The 18,923-nt window shown below is 45.2% G+C and overlaps 1 protein-coding gene across 4 annotated transcripts in view; it reads left to right on the top strand.

The window, feature by feature from the left end:
• Positions 1 to 18,923, top strand: part of LOC125457009 (neural cell adhesion molecule 2-like) — a 1,449,549-nt gene that overhangs the window by 1,062,129 nt on the left and 368,497 nt on the right. For all 4 annotated transcript variants that reach the window (XM_048540683.2, XM_059650141.1, XM_048540685.2 and 1 more), the window contains 2 exons: positions 8,156 to 8,273; positions 16,498 to 16,655. In XM_048540683.2, the coding sequence (XP_048396640.2) occupies positions 8,156 to 8,273; positions 16,498 to 16,655 (276 nt within the window). The remainder of the gene's footprint in view (positions 1 to 8,155; positions 8,274 to 16,497; positions 16,656 to 18,923) is intronic.

Genomic DNA, 18,923 nt, shown 5'->3' with positions numbered 1-18,923 from the left:
TTTTTACAACAGCATCGTGGCTGTTCTTGTCAAAAGAGTAAAAATGATTCTGGTGATTTGAGAACTCTTATTAAACCGACAAAAGGCATGGGCATGAAAGAGATTTTGTAGTTGTGGGGGTGGGTGGCTGTGGGGTTTGGCTCTGATTTTGGATCTATTTTTAGCTTTGCAGATATGAATTGTGGTGCTTGCCCAAATCTGGTGAATGAGGCCGGGGGCAATTTTGGTTTGTTCTCACCCTATGGGTTGTGGTGTGTACTGGGCTCATGGCTGCCAATTTATTAGAATTCAGAAGGATGAGATAGGACTTGATTAAAACTTATAAAATTCTAACAAAGCTGATGCAGGGTCGATGTTTTCCCAGGTTGTGGAGTTTGGAATGAGAGGACATAGTCTCATGATATGGGGTAGACCATTTACGTCTGAGGTGAGGAAATGTTTCTTCTCTCGGACGGTAATGTATTTGTGGAATTCTCTACCACGGAGGCTAAGAATTACAAGTCACTGAGTATATTTGATAAGAAAGAGACATAGATGTTTAGATTTTAAGTGCATCAAGGAGTATGGCCCACTTCCAATTGTTTGAAATGAAAGGTGATAAGGGATCTTCTCCCTTCGTTGTGAAGTTGTTCGGCTGTTTTGGGAAAGCAGTCAACGTTGTCAAAGATAACAAAGTGTGAAGCTGGATGAACACAGCAGGCCAAGCAGCATCTGAGGAGCACAAAAGCTGATGTTTCGGGCTGAGACCTTTCATCAAAAAAGGTTGTCAAAACATTGTCAAAGAGTCTTCCCAACTCGGTTATACTTCAAACTTGTTAATTTATTAAATACAAGGTTATTACAGAACCAAGGTTGTTTCCCTAACAACTACCTTTGGTCCATGGAAATGTATATGCTTTCTAAGTGGCCAGCAAAACAGACTGTCACATGGTGGATGTATCAATAGCAAGTATGTGAGTGTAAGCAATATTTGATGATAGCACCAAGGAATACATCCAACCAGTGTCTGCAAACTTACTGACCTGTCAACTCGAAAGATGTTTTGTCTCATTGATAAGGGGCCTTTTTTTCAGAGATTTTTGTGGGATTATTTGAATATTTTTGGAGTCTCAAGATTCAAGATATTTATAAATCAACTTGTTCAAAGAGATTATTGCACACCTCTGGAGCAAGTGGGACTTGACCGCAGGCCTCCTGGCCCAGAGGTGGGGTTACTGCAAATGTACCATAAAAAGCCCTCATCACAAGACTCTATTCAAACTGACCAATTAACTGGGCTAAAATTGTTTCAGGGTTAGTCGGAACTGCAGATAGCACATAGAACATAGAACAATACAGCGCAGAACAGGCCCTTCGGCCCTCGATGTTGCGTCGACCTGTGATCTAATCTAAGCCCCTCCCCCTACACTATCCCATCATCATCCGTATGCTCATCCAAGGACTGTTTAAATGCCCCTAATGTGGCTGAGTTAACTACATTGGCAGGCAGGGCGTTGCTGGAGACTCTGAGATAACAAGGTGTAGAGCTGGATGAACACGGCAGGCTAAGCAGCATCAGTGGAACAGGAAGGCCGATGTTTCGGGCCTTGACCCTTCTTCAGAAAGCGGGGAGGAGAAGGAGGTCCTGAAATGAATAGGAGGAGAGGGGGAGGCAGATAGAAGATGGATTGAGGAGAAGATGGGTGGACAGGTGATAGACAGGTCAAAGAGGCGGGGATGGAGCCAGTAAAGGTGACTGTAGATGGGGAGGTAGGGAGGGGATAGGTCAGTCCAGGGAGGATGGGCAAGTCAAAGGGGCGGATTAGGTTAGTACGTAGGAGATGGGGGTGGGGTTTGAGGTGAGAGGACTGGATAGGTGGGAAGAAGGACAGGCTAGGGAGGCGGGGATGAGCTGGGCTGGCTTTGGGATGCAGTAGGGGAATGTAGATTTTGAAGCTTGTAAAGTCCACATTGATACCATTGGGCTGCAGGGTTCCCAAGTGGGATGTGAGTTGCTGTTCCTGCAGAATATGAGTTGCTGAGCCTAACCTTCCGTCTCCTGACACATTCTCCTGTCTCCAATATCCCCACCCCTCCAGGACACCACCACAAGGCCTCTGAACCTCCCTCGAACTCTTCATCTCCAACTGCTGTCGTGACATCAATCGGCTCAACCTCTCCACACCTTTCACCCACTCCAACCTCTCCCCTGAAGAACATGCAGCCCTCCGCTCCAATCCAAACCTGACCATAAAACCCGCAGATAAGGGAGGCACAGTTGTAGTATGGTGCACTGACCTCTACATCGCCGAGGCCAAACGCCAACTCTCCGAAAGCACCTCCTACCGCTCCCTTGATCATGACCCCACCCCCGAGCACCAAACCATCCACAACCTCATCATCTTAGGTGTAGTCCCAGCCACAGCCTCCAACATCATTGTTCCCCAACCCCGCACCGCCCGTTTCTATCTCCTTCCCAATATCCACAAATCCGCCTGCCCTGGTCGACCCATTGTTTCCACCTGCTCCTGCCCCACCAAACTTATTTCCATCTATCTGGACTCCATTTTCTCCTCCTTGGTCCAGGAACTCCCTACCTACATCCGTGACACAACCCATGCCCTCCACTTCCTCCAGAACTTCCAGTTCTCCAGTCCCCAACACCTCATCTTTACCATGGATGTCCAGTCCCTGTACACCTGCATTCCCCATGTAGATGGACTAAAGGCCCTCTGCTTCTTCCTGTCCTGTAGGCCTGACCAGTCCCCCTCCACTGACACCCTCATCTACTTAGTCAAACTCGTCCTCACCCTCAACAACTTCTCTTTTGATTCCTCCCACTTCCTACAAAGGGGGAGGCCATGGGCACCCTCATGGGCCCAAGCTATGCCTGCCTCTTTGTAGGTGACATGGAACAATCCATCTTCCTCAGCTACACTGACCCTAAACCCCAACTCTTCCACTGTTACTGGACTGGAGAGAGGCAAATGTAATTCCTCTCTTCAAGAAAGGAAATAGGGAAATCCCCGGCAATTACAGACCAGTAAGTCTCACGTCTGTTGTCTGCAAGGTGTTAGAAAGGATTCTGAGGGATAGGATTTTTGACCATCTGGAAGAGCATGGCTTGATTAAATGCAGTCAACACGGCTTTGTGAGGGGCAGGTCATGCCTCACAAACCTTATTGAGTTCTTTGAGGATGTGACTAGAAAGGTTGATGAGGGTCGAGCTGTGGATGCGTGTATATGGACTTCAGCAAGGCATTTGACAAGATTCCCCATGGTAGGCTCATTCAGAAGGTCAGGAGGAATGGGATACAGGGGAACGTAGCTGACTGGATACAGAATTGGCTGGCCAACAGAAGACAGCGAGTGGTAGTAGAAGGAAAATATTCTGCCTGGAAGTCAGTGGTGAGTGGTGTTCCACAGGGCTCTGTCCTTGGGCCTCTACTGTTTGTAATTTTTATTAATGACTTGGATGAGGGGATTGAAGGATGGGTCAGAAAAGTTTGCAGACGACACGAAGGTTGGAGGTGTCGTTGACAGTATAGAGGGCTGTTGTAGGCTGCAGCGGGACATTGACAGGATGCAGAGATGGGCTAAGAGGTGGCAGATGGAGTTCAACCTGGATAAATGCGAGGTGATGCATTTTGGAAGGTCGAATTTGAAAGCTGAGCACAGGATTAAGGATAGGATTTTTGGCAGTGTGGAGGAACAGAGGGATCTTGGTGTGCAGATACATAGATCCCTTAAAATGGCCACCCAAGTGGACAGGGTTGTTAAGAAAGCATATGGTGTTTTGGCTTTCATTAACAGGGGGATTGAGTTTAAGAGTCGTGAGATCTTGTTGCAGCTCTATAAAACTTTGGTTAGACCGCACTTGGAATACTGCGTCCAGTTCTGGTCGCCCTATTATAGGAAAGATGTGGATGCTTTGGAGAGGGTTCAGAGGAGGTTTACCAGGATGCTGCCTGGACTGGAGGGCTTATCTTATGAAGAGAGGTTGACTGAGCTCGGACTTTTTTCATTGGAGAAAAGGAGGAGGAGAGGGGGCCTAATTGAGGTATACAAGATAATGAGAGGCATAGATAGAGTTGATAGCCAGAGACTATTTCCCAGGGCAGAAATGGCTAACACGAGGGGTCATAGTTTTAAGCTGGTTGGAAGAAAGTATAGAGGGGATGTCAAAGGCGGGTTCTTTACACAGAGAGTTGTGAGAGCATGGACTGCATTGCCAGCAGCAGTTGTGGAAGCAAGGTCATTGCGGACATTTAAGAGACTGCTGGACATGCATATGGTCACAGAAATTTGAGGGTGCATACATGAGGATCAATGGTCGGCACAACATCGTGGGCTGAAGGGCCTGTTCTTTGCTGTACTGTTCTATGTTCTATGTTCTATGTTACATTGATGACTGTATTCGTGCCACCTCGTGCTCCCACGAGGAGCTCCAGCAGTTCATTCACTTCACCAACACCTTCCACTCCAATCGTAAGTTCACCTGGAACATCTCTAATATCTCTCTGTCCTTCCTGGACCTCTCTGTCTCAATCTCCGGCAACCACCGAGAAACCAAGATCCATTTCAAGCCCACCGACTCCTATAACTTCCTAGAATACACCTCCTCCCACCCACCTTCCTGCAAAACTTCCATCACCTGTTCCCAATTCCTTTGCCTCCACCGCATCTGCTTCCAGGATGAGGCATTCCACTCCCAAACATCTCAGATGTCCTCGTTTTTCAAGGACAGCAACTTCTCCCACTCAGGGGTCAAGAACGCCCTTGACCGAGTCTCCCGCATTTACCCCAATTCATCCCTCACAGCCCCTCCCCACAATAACAACCAAAAAAGAATCCCGGCCATCCTCACGTACCACCCCACTAACCTCCAGATCCAACGCGTCATCCTTTGACACTTCCGCCATCTGCAATCCGACCCCACCACCAGAGACATTTTTCCCTTATCTGCTTTCTGGAGGGACCAATCTCTCCATGAGTCCCTTGTCCGCTCCACACTGCCCCCCCCAGCCCCACTCACCCGACACTTTTCTCTCCAACTGCAGGAAGTGCTACACCTGGCCCTTACCTCCTCCCTCACCCTCATCCCAGGCCCCAAGAAGACTTTCCACATCAAGAGATGTTCACCTGCACATCTGCTAATGTCATATACTGTACCTGCCGTTTCAGTTGTGGCCTCCTCTACATCGGGGAAACCAATCGGAGGCTTGGGGGCCACTTTGCAGAACACCTACGCTCGGTTCGCACTAAACAATTACACCTCCCAGTCGCGAACCATTTCAACTCCCCCTCCCATTCCGCAGATGACATGTCGATCCTGGGCCTCCTGCAGTGCCATAACTATTACACTGGAAGGTTGTAGGAACAGCAACTCATATTCCACTTGGGAACACTGCAGTCTCAAGGTATCAATGTGGACATCACAAGTTTCAAAATCTCCCTTCCCCCTGTTGCATCCTAAAACCAGCCCAGCTTGCCCCCACCTCCCTGACCCGTCCTTCCTCCCACCTATGCCCCCCTCCCACCTCAAGCCCCACCCCCATCTCCTACCTTCTAACTTCATCCGCCCCCTTGGACCTGTTCATCCTCCCTGGGCTGACCCATCTCCTCCCTACCTCCCCATCTATACTCACCTTTCCTGGCTCCATCCCCACCTCTTTGATCTGTCTGTCTCCTCTCCACCTATCTTCTCCTCTATCCATCTTCTATCCACCTTCCCCTCTCTCCCTATTTATTTCAGAGCCCCTTTCCCCTCCCCCTTTCCCTCCTCCTCCTCTCCCATCCCCCATTTCTGAAGACGCGTCTCGGCCCGAGACGTCAGCCTTCCTGCTCCTCTGATGCTGCTTGGCCTGCTGTGTTCATCCAGCTCTACACCTTGTTATCTGAATTAACTGGACTTCCCTGCAGGCTTCTGCAAAGTACATTTCATTCATATTGTAAGCATTTTGTTCGAAAGACTGCCATCCCTGCATTCCAAAGCTGTGCAACACAACAAATAAAATAGATTTGAGCTCCCAGCAGAGATTACAATCATTAGATATTCAAACACTACCAATTTACATAATATTTTCAGGTAATTCCTCTTAATTTCATTCAAATCCTAGAAATGCCTTAATCCTAGCTCCAAATTGTTCAATTTTAATCGTTTAACCAGAGTTTTCACTGTATCCCTTTTCATCTCTTGGCAGCGCCGTGCAAATAACAATTTTATAGATTTCTTTTTAACTGACAGTTTGTGAACTGAGTTTGACAGGAGAGTGTCTTCCTATCACCTACACTGAGCACTGTGACTGCATGTTGGTGCCATTAAAGTTCTATGGTTTTATAAGTAAAGCAGCTTGTAATTAATAATTGCTTTAAAAAATCATTGTAATGTATTGAAACAAAGTAAACAGCTGTTGTCCCTTCATCGAGCATGCTATTAAATAAATCAGCTGTCAGGTGTTAGGAAGACTTATGTCAGGTCAGGAAATGTCAACTTTACTTCCCAGTTTCTGCTTCATTATCTGATTTCAATCATGACAATGTTTTGGCTTCAACCACAGTCTCCCATAGCTCTGAGGTTCCATCTATTAAGGCCCGTGCCCTGAAGCAATGTCTGCATTCTCCTTCATTCATTGATGCGATATCGGCGTCACTTTCTGGGCCAGTATTTATTAACTATTGCTGATTGGTCTTGAGAAGGTGGTGTTGAGCTGCTTCCTTGGATCATTGCAGTCCATGAGGTGCAGTTAACACCATAATGCTGTAAAGGAGGCAGTCCCAGGATTTTGACTCAGTAGCAATGGAGAAATGGCTACAAACTTCCCAATCAAGATGGTGCATGGCTTGGAGTGGAAATGCAGGTAGGCATGTCCACATGTACCTGCTGCCCTTGTTCTTCCAACTGATCAAGGATGTGGTTTTGGAAGGTGCTGTTCAAGGAGCTTTGGTGATTGGTTAAAGTATTTTGTAGCTTATCCACACAGCCATCAATGATGTGAGCCACGAATCTTGAAGTCAGGGTGCCAATCGAGTGGGCTACTTTGTCTTGAATGGTGTTGAGATTCTTGAATTTTGTTGGAGGCGCATTCATGCAGCCAAGTGTGTGGCTAGGTGGAGATGCTTTGTGAAATCAAACAGCAAGTTACTTGCCACAGAATTCCCAATACCTACCCCGTTCTTTTGCATGGTATTTACAGAGTTGATCTGGCTTAATTTATGGTTAATGATCATCCCTAGGATTTTGGTAGTAAACTTTTCAGCAATGGCATTGGAAATAACTCCACAGAGGCCAGTATCCCATCACTAATTCACCTTTTATTTCCCCTGTGCAGTCCTTAACCCTAGTATTGCATCTTTAGAGCCAGCTCCCAGAGTGTTAGGAATGCCTGACACTCCTGTTTTCATCTGCCAGCTCAATACCCTGTTATCTCAGATTCTCCAGCATCGACAGTCCCCACTTTCTCTAAATTAAGTATTGAAAGTGAATTAAGATGCCTTGTACCCAGCAGCATCCAAATCCCCAACTCCTGATCAATGCTGTGGTTTTGCCAGCCTGTGATTGAATAGCAGCAGCTCGCCTTGCTGAAGGTGGGTCAAGCCTTCAGTTATCACTTCGCTGAGTTCATGGCCTCGGCCTTACTGGGGCAAAGTAATGAGACTGCTCCTACAGGCCAGCTCATGATTCAGTCGGAAATAGCAAGAACTGCAGATGCTGGAGTCAGAGTTGATACGGTGTAGAGCTGGAGGAGCACAGCAGGCCAGGCAGCATCAGAGGTGCAGGAAAGTCGATGCTTCAGGCCCAGAACCTTCATGCAGTCCTGATGGAGGGTCTAGGCCCAAAGCATTGACTTTCCTGCTCCTCTGATGTTGCCTGACCTGCAGTACTCCTCCAGCTCCACACTCTATAGACTCTAGCTCATAGTGCAGTTCGCTTCAAAAGCAGGACACCACTGTTAGCAGGGGTGTAATGGACCAAACTACCTTGTACTATGCAATATCTTTCTCAAATTCAGAACCTCCCACCAAATAAGATACATTTTCTGGTGTTAGGTTTAAATGGAAATTCTTGCCTCACTCTTTGCTCTGTTTGGTCTTTCTGCCTTTGGTAAACTATGATGATCTCCACCAGCCCTTGCACTTACCTTGCTTTTCTTTCTTCCATTCTATTTCACTCCAGTTCCTCCCATAATTCATGTGCCTGAGAGCTCAGCGAAAGCTATAGCAGGTCGCCAGGAGTCTGTGACATTGATGTGTACTGTGACTGGCTCTCCAGAGCCCAACATCAGCTGGTACAGGTAAGGGTCAAAGTCAGGATCACCAACCCTTTAGATTTGTACTGGATCCTTGACGAATAGTAGATTAATTTCCCCAGTAACAAAACCAGGAGAAAAGGAAAGTTAAATCACTGTCATGGCAAAAATCAGGGACTTGATCAAGCATGTACACAGGTTGGATTATTGTAGATAGGACAGCACAGAATTGATGGCATGAAAGGCCTCTTCTGCCCTGTATGACAGTATGCCAAGTCTTTGAAAGTAACCGGGCAAATTTAAAGGCTTGCTTCAAATTTTTAATTTGCTTCTTCTATCAAGGTGAGAGTAACAAAGCAAACCAGTAAGGAAGAGATAATGGGAACTGCAGATGCTGGAGAATCCAAGTTAACGAAGTGTGGAGCTGGATGAACACAGCAGGCCAAGCAGCATCTCAGGAGCACAAAAGCTCAACATCAGCTTTTGTGCTCCTAAGATGCTGGTTGGCCTGCTGTGTTCATCCAGCCCCACACTTTGTTATCTTAAACCAGTAAGGAAGCATCATCGAGGTCCTGGCTGTGGCATCAGCTAATTTTGGATGGACACTTTAGCAAGGATGTTAAGGTTTAGGGAGGTTCTGGAGGACATAGAGTATTGTACAGCACTGAAGCAGACCCTTTGATTCAACTCTTCCATGCCAACCAGATGCCCTGAACAAATCTAGTCCCATTTGCCAGCATTTGGCCCATATCCCTCCATAATCTGCACCCAGCAGCATCCGAATCCCCAACTCCTGATCAATCCTATGGTTTCTATGCAATCTATTCCTATGCAATCCTACGCATTGCAAGGGTCACCGGACCCGAAACGTTAACTCTGTTTTCTCCTTCACAGATGCTGCCAGACCTGCCGAGCTTTTCCAGCAACTTTGTTTTTGTTCCTATTGATATACCCATCCACATGTCTTTTAAATGTGGTAATTGTACCAACCTGCACCACATCCTCTAGCAGCTCATGCCATACACACACCACCCTCGGCATGAAAAAGTTGCTGTGAGTCCCTTTATTTCAGTCCCCTGTCACCTTAAACCTATGCAATCAGTTTTGGACTCTCCTACCCTGGGAAAAAAGACCTTGGCTATTTACCCTAACCATGACCTACATAATTTTATAAACCTCTATAAGGTCACCCCTCAGCCTCTGACACTCCAGAGAATATAGCCCTAGCCTATTCAGCCTCTCCCTATAGCTCAAACCCTCCAATCCTGACAACATTCTTGTCAATCTTTTCTTCACTCTTTCAAATTTAAAACCACCTTTCCAATGGCAGGGAGAACAGAATTGAGCACAGCAATCCAAAGGTGGCATAACCAATGCCCTGTACCATCGTAACATGCTATCCCAACTCCTACTCTCACTGAACATTAACAACAAGTGTACCGCCATAGTCTTCATTGCCCTGTTTACCTGTGAGTCCATCTTCAAGGAACTGTGAGCCTGCACCTCAAGGTCTTTTTGTTTGGCAACACTCCCCAGGACTCTATCATTCAGTGTATAATTCCTGCCTTTCCAAAATATAGCACCTCACATTTATCCAAATTAAACTCCATCTGCCACTCCTCGGCCTTTGATAGAATCACATAAGGGTTGAAACATGCAATGAAGTGGAGTTTAGAAAAACTAAGGTTAGTCTGCTTAGAGTAGGGAAATTTTGATGAGCTAAATGCAGAAGAAGCTTTTCTTTTTCCAATTGGGTCAGCTTCGTAAATATGAAACACAAAGCTAAGGAAGAAACCTGAGAACGAATAGATCTTGCACCATGAGTTGTTATGAGGTGGAATGCAATATCTGAAAGAGGGTTGGAACCAGATTCAGTAAAAAGTGTATTGCCTGTCCTCTTGAAAGGAGAGAACTTTACAGTGCTGTGTGAAAAGAGCTAGCTCAGTCACAAAGGGATAAACTGCCCTCTTCTGTTCTGTATTCTTTTGTAATTTGAACAATAATTTTATGTAAATGATGCTTCGTGAATTCTAACTCCTGTTTTGTTATATTTTAAACAGTACGTTTCTGACCAGCTACAATCTGTGTTCATATTTTGTCAATGGAAATAAATTGCAATTTTCACAATCTCAAGATGTCTCTAAGTAATGACAATCAAGGAATAACCGGGCAGCAATCCTTGCACAAAGATTCCACACTTACCAAGGGATGCAGATGAAATATAGAAGGATGAATGTCGGCCAGAGCACCAATAAAATTCCCCTGCTCCTCTTCAAAAAATGGCAGAGGATATTTTACATCTGGCTGGCAGGGAAGATAGGCCCTTGGTTCAACATCTCATGCTAAAGACAGTGCTTCTGACACTGTGAAGCCTCCCCTTAGTTCCGATTTGAGGTGCAAGCATGAATTAAATCCCTGAACTTGAACATACAACTGTCCTGAAAAGTCAAGGCACTGTCACTGAGCCATGAATGAAACAAGGAGGGAGAGAGGATATAAATGGTATGCTGATGTTACTGACACTGTCCAGAGTTCTCAAGTTAACCTCTGCATATTTAATAATTGCTGCCCCTTGAAGTGCTACCATATTGGGTATTACACACCTGCAGCCTTTGCAGGACCTGTTTCTTCATGCACATGTATTTATAAGGAAGTTTCTCTGGACTTCAGGTAACAGGTGTGGTATAATCAGTCTTTTCTCAACAAATGTATGTTATCCCTTCAGTTTCGCTGTGTCAAAATCCTGCAATGTCATTATGAAGAGCATGATGGGAGTACTAATCCCCAGGGACTACAGCAGTTGAAGAATGAGCTCACCATCCCTTTCCCATGACTATTAGTGTTGGGCAATAAATGCTGGTTGTAGCCAGAGACACCCACATCCTGAGAACAAATAATAAAAAAAATTTGCATGTCTTTTATTTTCCAATGTGCACCCGCTTCATTGAAATTACAACATAATAGATGATTACAACATGACAGGGCTTTAACATGAAGCTGAATCCAAAACCACTTCATAATCCAGTGAAGGAGATAGTGGGTTGACACTGGTATTTAATAAATCTGAATTAAATGACGGATCATTCTGATGCTTAGGCACAACAAATTTGTTAAAGAAAGGAATGTGTAACATCTTTTACACTAACACAGTTGGCTAAATTAACTCTACATCTATGTAAGTATACCTATGGTTTTGATTAGATTCCCTACAGTGTGGAAACAGGCCCTTCGGCCCAGCAGGTCCACACCGCCTCTTGGAGCATCCCACCCAGACCCACCCCGTATAATCCACACACGTCTGAACACTGTGGGCAATTTAGCATGGCCGATCCATCTAGCCTGCACATCTTTGGACTGTGGGAGGAAACCGGAGTAGAAAACCCATGCAGACATGGGGAGAATGTGCAAACTCTGCACAGACAGTTACCCGAGGCTGGAATCGAACCCGGGTCCCTGGCGCTGTGAGGCTGCAGTGCTAGCCACTGTGCCACCCCTGTCATGTTTACATAAACAGGATGAAAAGGATGAAGCGCAAACATATTATAAAACAAAAACAGATGTTAATTGTAATTGTACATGGACTACACCGTACAGCTTAAGCATGCCTTTCCATTCGGATAAATATACAACTGTGCAGTCAGATTAATAACCATATCATCTAAAACACAGAGACACCTCCTTATAATGGTATGTGCTTGAAGAGGTAGGTTCACAAGCTGCAGGAGTGTGTGTGCTTTCACTAGGAATGTTCCGCATGTCAGTTTTCCAGCCTTGTCAGATATTTTTTAAATTGACAGCACACACGCCCCCGAAAAGCACAGCCGAAGGTCGTGCAAACTTTTTGCTCATAAGCTTCCCTCTGATTCTATGACGCCTCTAACTGGATTGTGGTTCCATCGGATTGATTACTTCTCCCAAGTGCTCCTTGTGCAAATGTTCTTATTGGCAGTGAATGCTAGCAGGCTACACAACTATCAGGACCATCACAGATTAGCGTGAGCATGTTGCTACCTGATATATAAATGTTCTTTGCAACAAGGCAGTGAGAAATAGTTTAATTAAGATCAGTGATTAGCATCTTCAGTCATCCAATTCAATTGTCAACAATTCAATTGATTCATATCAGTAATTGATATGTTAATTCATGCATGTCAGTATTTAAAACTTTAATTGTCTCATATCAATAATTTGTACTTTCATTGATTTCTATCAGTAATGAGCAGTAATCCATAATACCTAAAGAACATTGTTTGATTCTCCAACCGGAGTGTGCTGAGCCTGTGGAAATCTCCGCAACAGAAAGCAATTGAGACCAAAGCATTGGAATTTTTGTAAAGGAGTTAGATATAGTCTTAGAGCTAAAGGGATCTAAAGGTATGGAGGGAAATTGTGAACATGGCACTGAGTTGGATGATCAGCCATGATCATTTTAACGAGGTCAAAATAACACGGCACCAGTTTATAGTCAGAGATAATGGGAACTGCAGATGCTGGAGAATCCAAGATAATAAAATGTGAGACTGGATGAACACAGCAGGCCCAGCAGCATCTCAGGAGCACAAAAGCTGACGTTTCGGGCCTAGACCCTTCCCGAAATGTCAGCTTTTGTGCTCCTGAGATGCTGCTGGGCCTGCTGTGTTCATCCAGCCTCACATTTTATTAACCAGGTTATAGTCAGGCAGGTTTATTTGAAAACGCTAGCTGCCAGAGCCTCATTCCTTCTGTAGGCGTTGGCATGTTGAAAGGTGGAGCAGGGCTGAATGACCTACTATAACTCCCATTTTCTATATTTTTGAAGGTTTGAAGGATAATTGACACTGTATTTGATTCATCGGTAAATGGTATTTTGATTTATATCAGTAAAGTTAATTCATTTGATATTTTAGTTCATGACATGAGTATGTAGAATTAAAGTGCCTGTGATTGTGGATAGTGTACTGATGTGAATAAAGAGCTAGTTTACATACAGGAAGCAAAGACAGAACAGATGGGGGTCTTTCCAAGTGGCAGTCACTGAATAGCTGGGGTCTCAGCACTAATCCCTGTGGCACCCCACTAGCTGAGTGTGAGAGTGAGCTGTGAGGAGGATGCAAAGATGCTTCAGTGTGACTTGGTCAATCTGACTGAGTGAGCAAATGCATGACAGATTGAAGTATAATGTGAGGTGAGCACTTTGGGAGCAATAAACAGGAAGGCAGAATATTATCTTAATGATGATAAATTAGAAGAGGGTGAGGTGCAATGAGACCTGAGTGTCCTTGTAGAGCAGTTGCTAAAAGTAAGCATACAGGTTCAGCAGGCAGTGAAGAAGGCAAACAGCATTTTGGCCTTTATAGTGAGAGCTTTTGGAGCAAGGGTGTCTTGTTGCAATTTACATGGCCTTGGTGACACAGCACCTGAGGTATTTTGTGATCAGAGATGATGGGAACTGCAGATGCTAGAGAATCCAAGATAACAAAGTGTGGGGCTGGATGAACACAGCAGGCCAAGCAGCATCTCAGGAGCACAAAAGGCCTAGACCCTTCATCAGAGAGGGGGATGGGGAGAGGGTTCTGAAATAAATAGGGAGAGAGGGGGAGGCGGACCGATGGTGGGGAGAAAAGAAGATAGGTGGAGAAGAGCTGGTAGGCTGGATTGCAGTGTCTGGAGATGCCGGCGGATGGCTGCGAGTGTCTGTTTCAGGACTCGCAGGGAGAAACGTTGCTGAAGGGTCTGAATGTTCTGGCTGTAGAGGTGGTCACGGTTGGGGCCAAATTGGGAAGGCTTGAATGTAGACTGTAGTCCATTGGGGATGATCCGGTTCCATAGGCAGGTGCTGAGGAAGCTGATGTGACTGTGGTACCTGGTTTGCTTGAGGACCTGGTCGAGCAGTTTCAAGGCTGAAGAGATTACAAGAGAGTTGCAGTGAGAGAGAGATTCGCTGAGGTTGGTCTGAGGTTGGTCCGGAGAGAGGAGGGTAACTTCTTCAGGTTAGGCATCCCTGGAAGAGGCTTCGCAGTGAGGTTAAAATTGTGATCAGAGATGATGGGAACTGCAGATGCTGGAGAATCCAAGGTAACAAAGTGTGAAGCTGGATGAACACAGCAGGCCAAGCAGCATCTCAGGAGCCCAGGCACTCGCAGCCATGCGCCAGCAACTCCAGGCACTGCAATCCAGCCTACCCCAGCTCCTCTCCACCTAGCTTCTTTTCTCTCCATCTTCGGCCCGCCTCTCCCTCTCTCCCTATTTATTCCAGAACCCTCTACCCATCCCCCTCTCTGATGAAGGGTCTAGGTCCAAAACGTTAGCTATTGTGCTCTTGAGATGCTGCTTGGCCTGCTGTGTTCATCCAGCTTCACACTTTGTTATCACCTGAGGTATTTTCTGCAGTTTTGTTCTCCTTATCTGAGGTAGGATACTTTGGTTATGCAAGCATTGCAACAAACATTCACCAGGCTGATTCCTGGGATCACAGGACTGATGCATGAAGAGTGGTTGGATCAATTAGGACTATTTTCACTTTGTTTTAGGTGAAAGAAAGATGATCTCATAGTAACCTATACCATTCTGTCAGGGCTAGACAGGGAAAATGCTGGGTACTCTCAATGATCAGGGCATCCAGAAGTGGGAATCACAGTGAAAGAATTTGGTGCAGGCCATTTAGGACTGAGATGAGGATAATTTCTTTTATACATTGGTGAGTCTGTGGAATTCTCTGCCAAAACCTTTAAGAAAGAACTAAATACAGTTCTTTGTGCTAAAGGGACCATGGGTATGGGGATGCAGCAGAAACAGGATGCTCAGTTGAATGATCAGCCCTCGTCATATCAAATGGCAGAGCAGATTCAAAGGGCTGATGGCCTACTCTTGTTCCTACTTTTATTATTTCTATTTCCTAAAATCTGTGGTGACGGATTACTCTAATTATAACCATAATTAACGTGTTAAATTCTCTTTGCAACATGGTGGAACCACCCTCAACAGATTCCATAATTATTTAACAATGTATAAGTAAATATTACTGTCGCCTCCCAGTATAAACCCATCCTAACGACTCTCCCAGACTATTCATTATCCGAGCAGCTTATTTGATTCACAGTTCAGCCTTAACCTTTTTGCTGCTGAAACTTTCCTCTGTACTTTTGCTATCTCCAGATTTGACAATTTCAATACATACCCGACAGGCTACCCCACCTTGTACCCTCTAGAAACTTGGGTGCCTTCATAAATCTGCTGGGTGTATTTTATCTCAAAAAAAGATTGATGATCCCTATCCTTATGACTTACAATGATTCCCTGTACATCAATATCTCAAATTAAGGGTTCTTAATCTTACTTACGAATCCCTTCCAACTTATACATGACCTCCCCTGCAATCCTTTGGGATCTCTGTCACTCCATTGCTAATATTTACACCACTGTTCATTTCACTTCATCTATGATGGTGATACCTCTGGTCTCCTAGTTTCTAAGCTCTAGAAATTCTTGCTCAGAACCTTTTTTGCCTTTCCACTGATACATTCGCCTTTAAACTGTCCTGTGAAACCTAGCATTTTTTTTTAACCAAAAGCTTGGTTACTCGTCTTCATGTCTCTTTCTTTGGCACGGCGTTAAATTTGTGCAGGGCCCTGGGTCATATTCCGATGATAAAAGGTGCACAAACACAAGTTTCTGTTTTTTTCTTACTGTTTTCGAAACAAAAACAGTTAATCCTTCTGTTAAAGTGGGAAGGGAATTCCATGTGAACCGGTTATCCTGTTCCTAATGCACAGAACAATTTCAGACTTCACTTGTGCAGATTACCCCTCTTGGTAACAGCCTGTCACTGGCTGCATTGTCCCAGCGAAGATCAGCCTTTGAACAAAAACACCTACCAGAGGCTGCTTCTGAGCAATCATCTGAAAGCATATAATAAAAAACAATAAGAAAATAAGAACATGCTTATGTAAAATTCAGATAAACATACAAAAATACCAGAATGAAATGACAAGTCAAGCAACATTGGTGCCTGAATCAAATGCTTCTTTGCTCTTTCAGGTACTGATTGGCATTGTAATGTTAGAAATTTTTGAGCCTTTGCTTAATAGAGGCAATTCCATGATTGCAGTAAGCAGGAGATCGGTACAAAGGGAGGGGAGCCAGTAGTCAGAATAAATGCCACATAAACATCATGCTACTGGGTGGCTGCCTAATATTAGAGACAATGGGTTTGGCTACACTATAAGGCCGACACGGGAATATACAGCCTTTTATTCCTGCAGTAGTGAACTTTCACACTTTTGTCTTGCAGGGGCGGGAGACTCATTGAAGACAATGATAAATATGGGTTGAAGAGAAGCACGGAGCTGATGATAAGAAACATTAGCCGGGAAGACACTGGGGCTTACATCTGCAGGGCAACAAATAAAGCGGGAACGGCGGAAGAACAGTTGTCAGTGAAAGTCTTCGGTATGTCCTCCATTTGCGTTATTGTGTTGTTACTGATGATTAGTGAAGCATGCCACAGTTTATTCCTTTCTCCTCTGGTTTACTCTTGTGGGACAGTCTCGAACAGGAGGACATAGAGATAGAGTGAGAGGAAGTAGGTTCAAAACCCACTCCTAATTCCTATGTTGTTATGTTCAATGTTCCTGTGCTATTGTAGCCTGGCCCATGCAGGAGAATCATTCAACACCGACTCCTCAGATACTAAGACAGTCCATGTCCAAATGTAGCAGTACACGTCCAAAAGGCCTGGACAATGCCCAGGTTTTTTTACTGAAAAGCGGCAAGTAATATTTGCACGGCACAAATGCCAAACAATGATCGTCTCCAGTGAGAGGCAATCTAACCACTGCTCCTTGACTTTCAGTGGCATTAGCATCACTGTATCCCCCACTATCAACATCCCGGAGGTTACCATCAAGCGTAAACTGATCTTCACTAGCCATGAAAATCTGATGGCTGCAAGAACAGGTCACACGCTAAGAATACTGTAGCAAGTAACTCTGCTCCTGACTCCCCAAAGCCTGTTCACCACCTATAAGACACAAGGCAGGAATGTGATGGAATACTCCCCACTTGCCTGGAAGTGTGCAGTTCCAACAACACACAAGAAGTTTTACACCATCCAGGACAAAGCAGCTCATTTGATTGGCACCACATCCACAAGCATCCACTCCTTCCACTGCCTTTGGCAGAACCTCTAGAATAACCACACAATATTCCCTACAAGCTATTCACTGTAATTACATGGATACATATCAACACTGCATCAGTTGTTGGGACACAATCCTGGAATGCCCTCCCTATGTGTCAATTTGCAGCACATGGACTGCAGCAGTTAACTACCACCTTCTGAAAGACAGCTGGAATAGGCAATAAATGATGGTCCAGCCAGCAAAGCCCATGTCCCAGTAGTGAACAAGGATAATCTTTACCACTCGCTGTATACTTTTTTGTCAGGTGGCCTCAAAGGCACTTGCTGGCAAGGTGGGCTGGAAAGGCCATTGTAATTAGATCATGCCTTTCAGGAAAGATTGAACAGACTAATTCTTTGTGCTGGAAAATGCAAGGTTGTCAGGCAACCTAGCTAATGGAAGCCTTTAAACTTATCGAATCATTATAGGTTGGAGGCAGGCAATTCAGCCCACCAAGTACACATCACCCCACTGAAGAACATTCCACTCAGACCCACCCTTCCACCCTATATCTGTAAACCTACATTTCCCACAGCTAATCCACCGAGCCTACATATCCCTAACACTACAGGCAATTTTGCATGGCCAGTCCACCTAACCTGTAAATCTTTGGATTGTGGAAGGAAACTCACACAGGCACGGGGAGAATGCGCGAATTCCACACATGCAGCCACCCGAGGCACAAATAGAACCCAGGCCCCAGGTACTGTGATAAACCTGAAGAACACAGCAGGCCAAGCAGCATCTTAGGAGAACAAAAGCTGATGTTTTGGGCCTAGACCCTTCATCAGAAATGGCCCAAAAGTCAGCTTTTGTGCTCCTAAGATACTGCTTGGCCTGCTGTATTCATCCAGATTGGCACTTTGTTATCTCGATTCCCCAGCACCTGCAGTTCCTATTATCCCAGGTGCTGTGAGGCAACATTGCTAACCACTGAGCTATTGTATCAGAGATAATAGGAACTGCAGACGCTGGAGAATCCGAGATAACAAAGTGTGGGGCTGGATAAACACAGCAGGCCAAGCAGCATCTTAGGAGTACGAAAGCTGACGTTTCGGGCCTAGACTCTTCATCAGAAAATGGGGATGGGGAGAGGGAACACTCTCTAGTAAAACATGCCAATTGTACACTTACAAACTAATGTCCTCTGCATTTCTCTGAGAGACACGAACTATTGAATAATCATTACAAAGAGTAACTGAAGTAAATAACAGAGGAATGGGAGGGATGGCACGGTGGATCAATGGTCAGCACTGCAGCCTCACAGCACCAAGGACCTGCGTTCAATTCCAGCCTTGGGTTACTGCCCATATGGAGTTTGCACATTCTCTCTGTGGCTATATGGGTTTCCTCCCACAGTTAGACCATAAGACCATAAGACATCGGAGTGGAAGTAAGGCCATTCGGCCCATCAAGAACACCTCCATTTAAATCATGGCTGATGGGCATTTCAACTCCACTTCCCTGCACTCTCCCCGTAGCCCTTGATTCCTTCTGAGATCAAGAATTTGTCGATCTCTGCCTTGAAGGCATCCAA

This window comes from Stegostoma tigrinum, chromosome 12 (assembly GCF_030684315.1).
Source record: "Stegostoma tigrinum isolate sSteTig4 chromosome 12, sSteTig4.hap1, whole genome shotgun sequence".
NCBI classification, from domain to species: domain Eukaryota; kingdom Metazoa; phylum Chordata; class Chondrichthyes; order Orectolobiformes; family Stegostomatidae; genus Stegostoma; species Stegostoma tigrinum.
The sequence above is the reverse complement of the archived record's forward strand: the minus strand, read 5'-3'. Positions and strand labels throughout refer to the sequence as shown.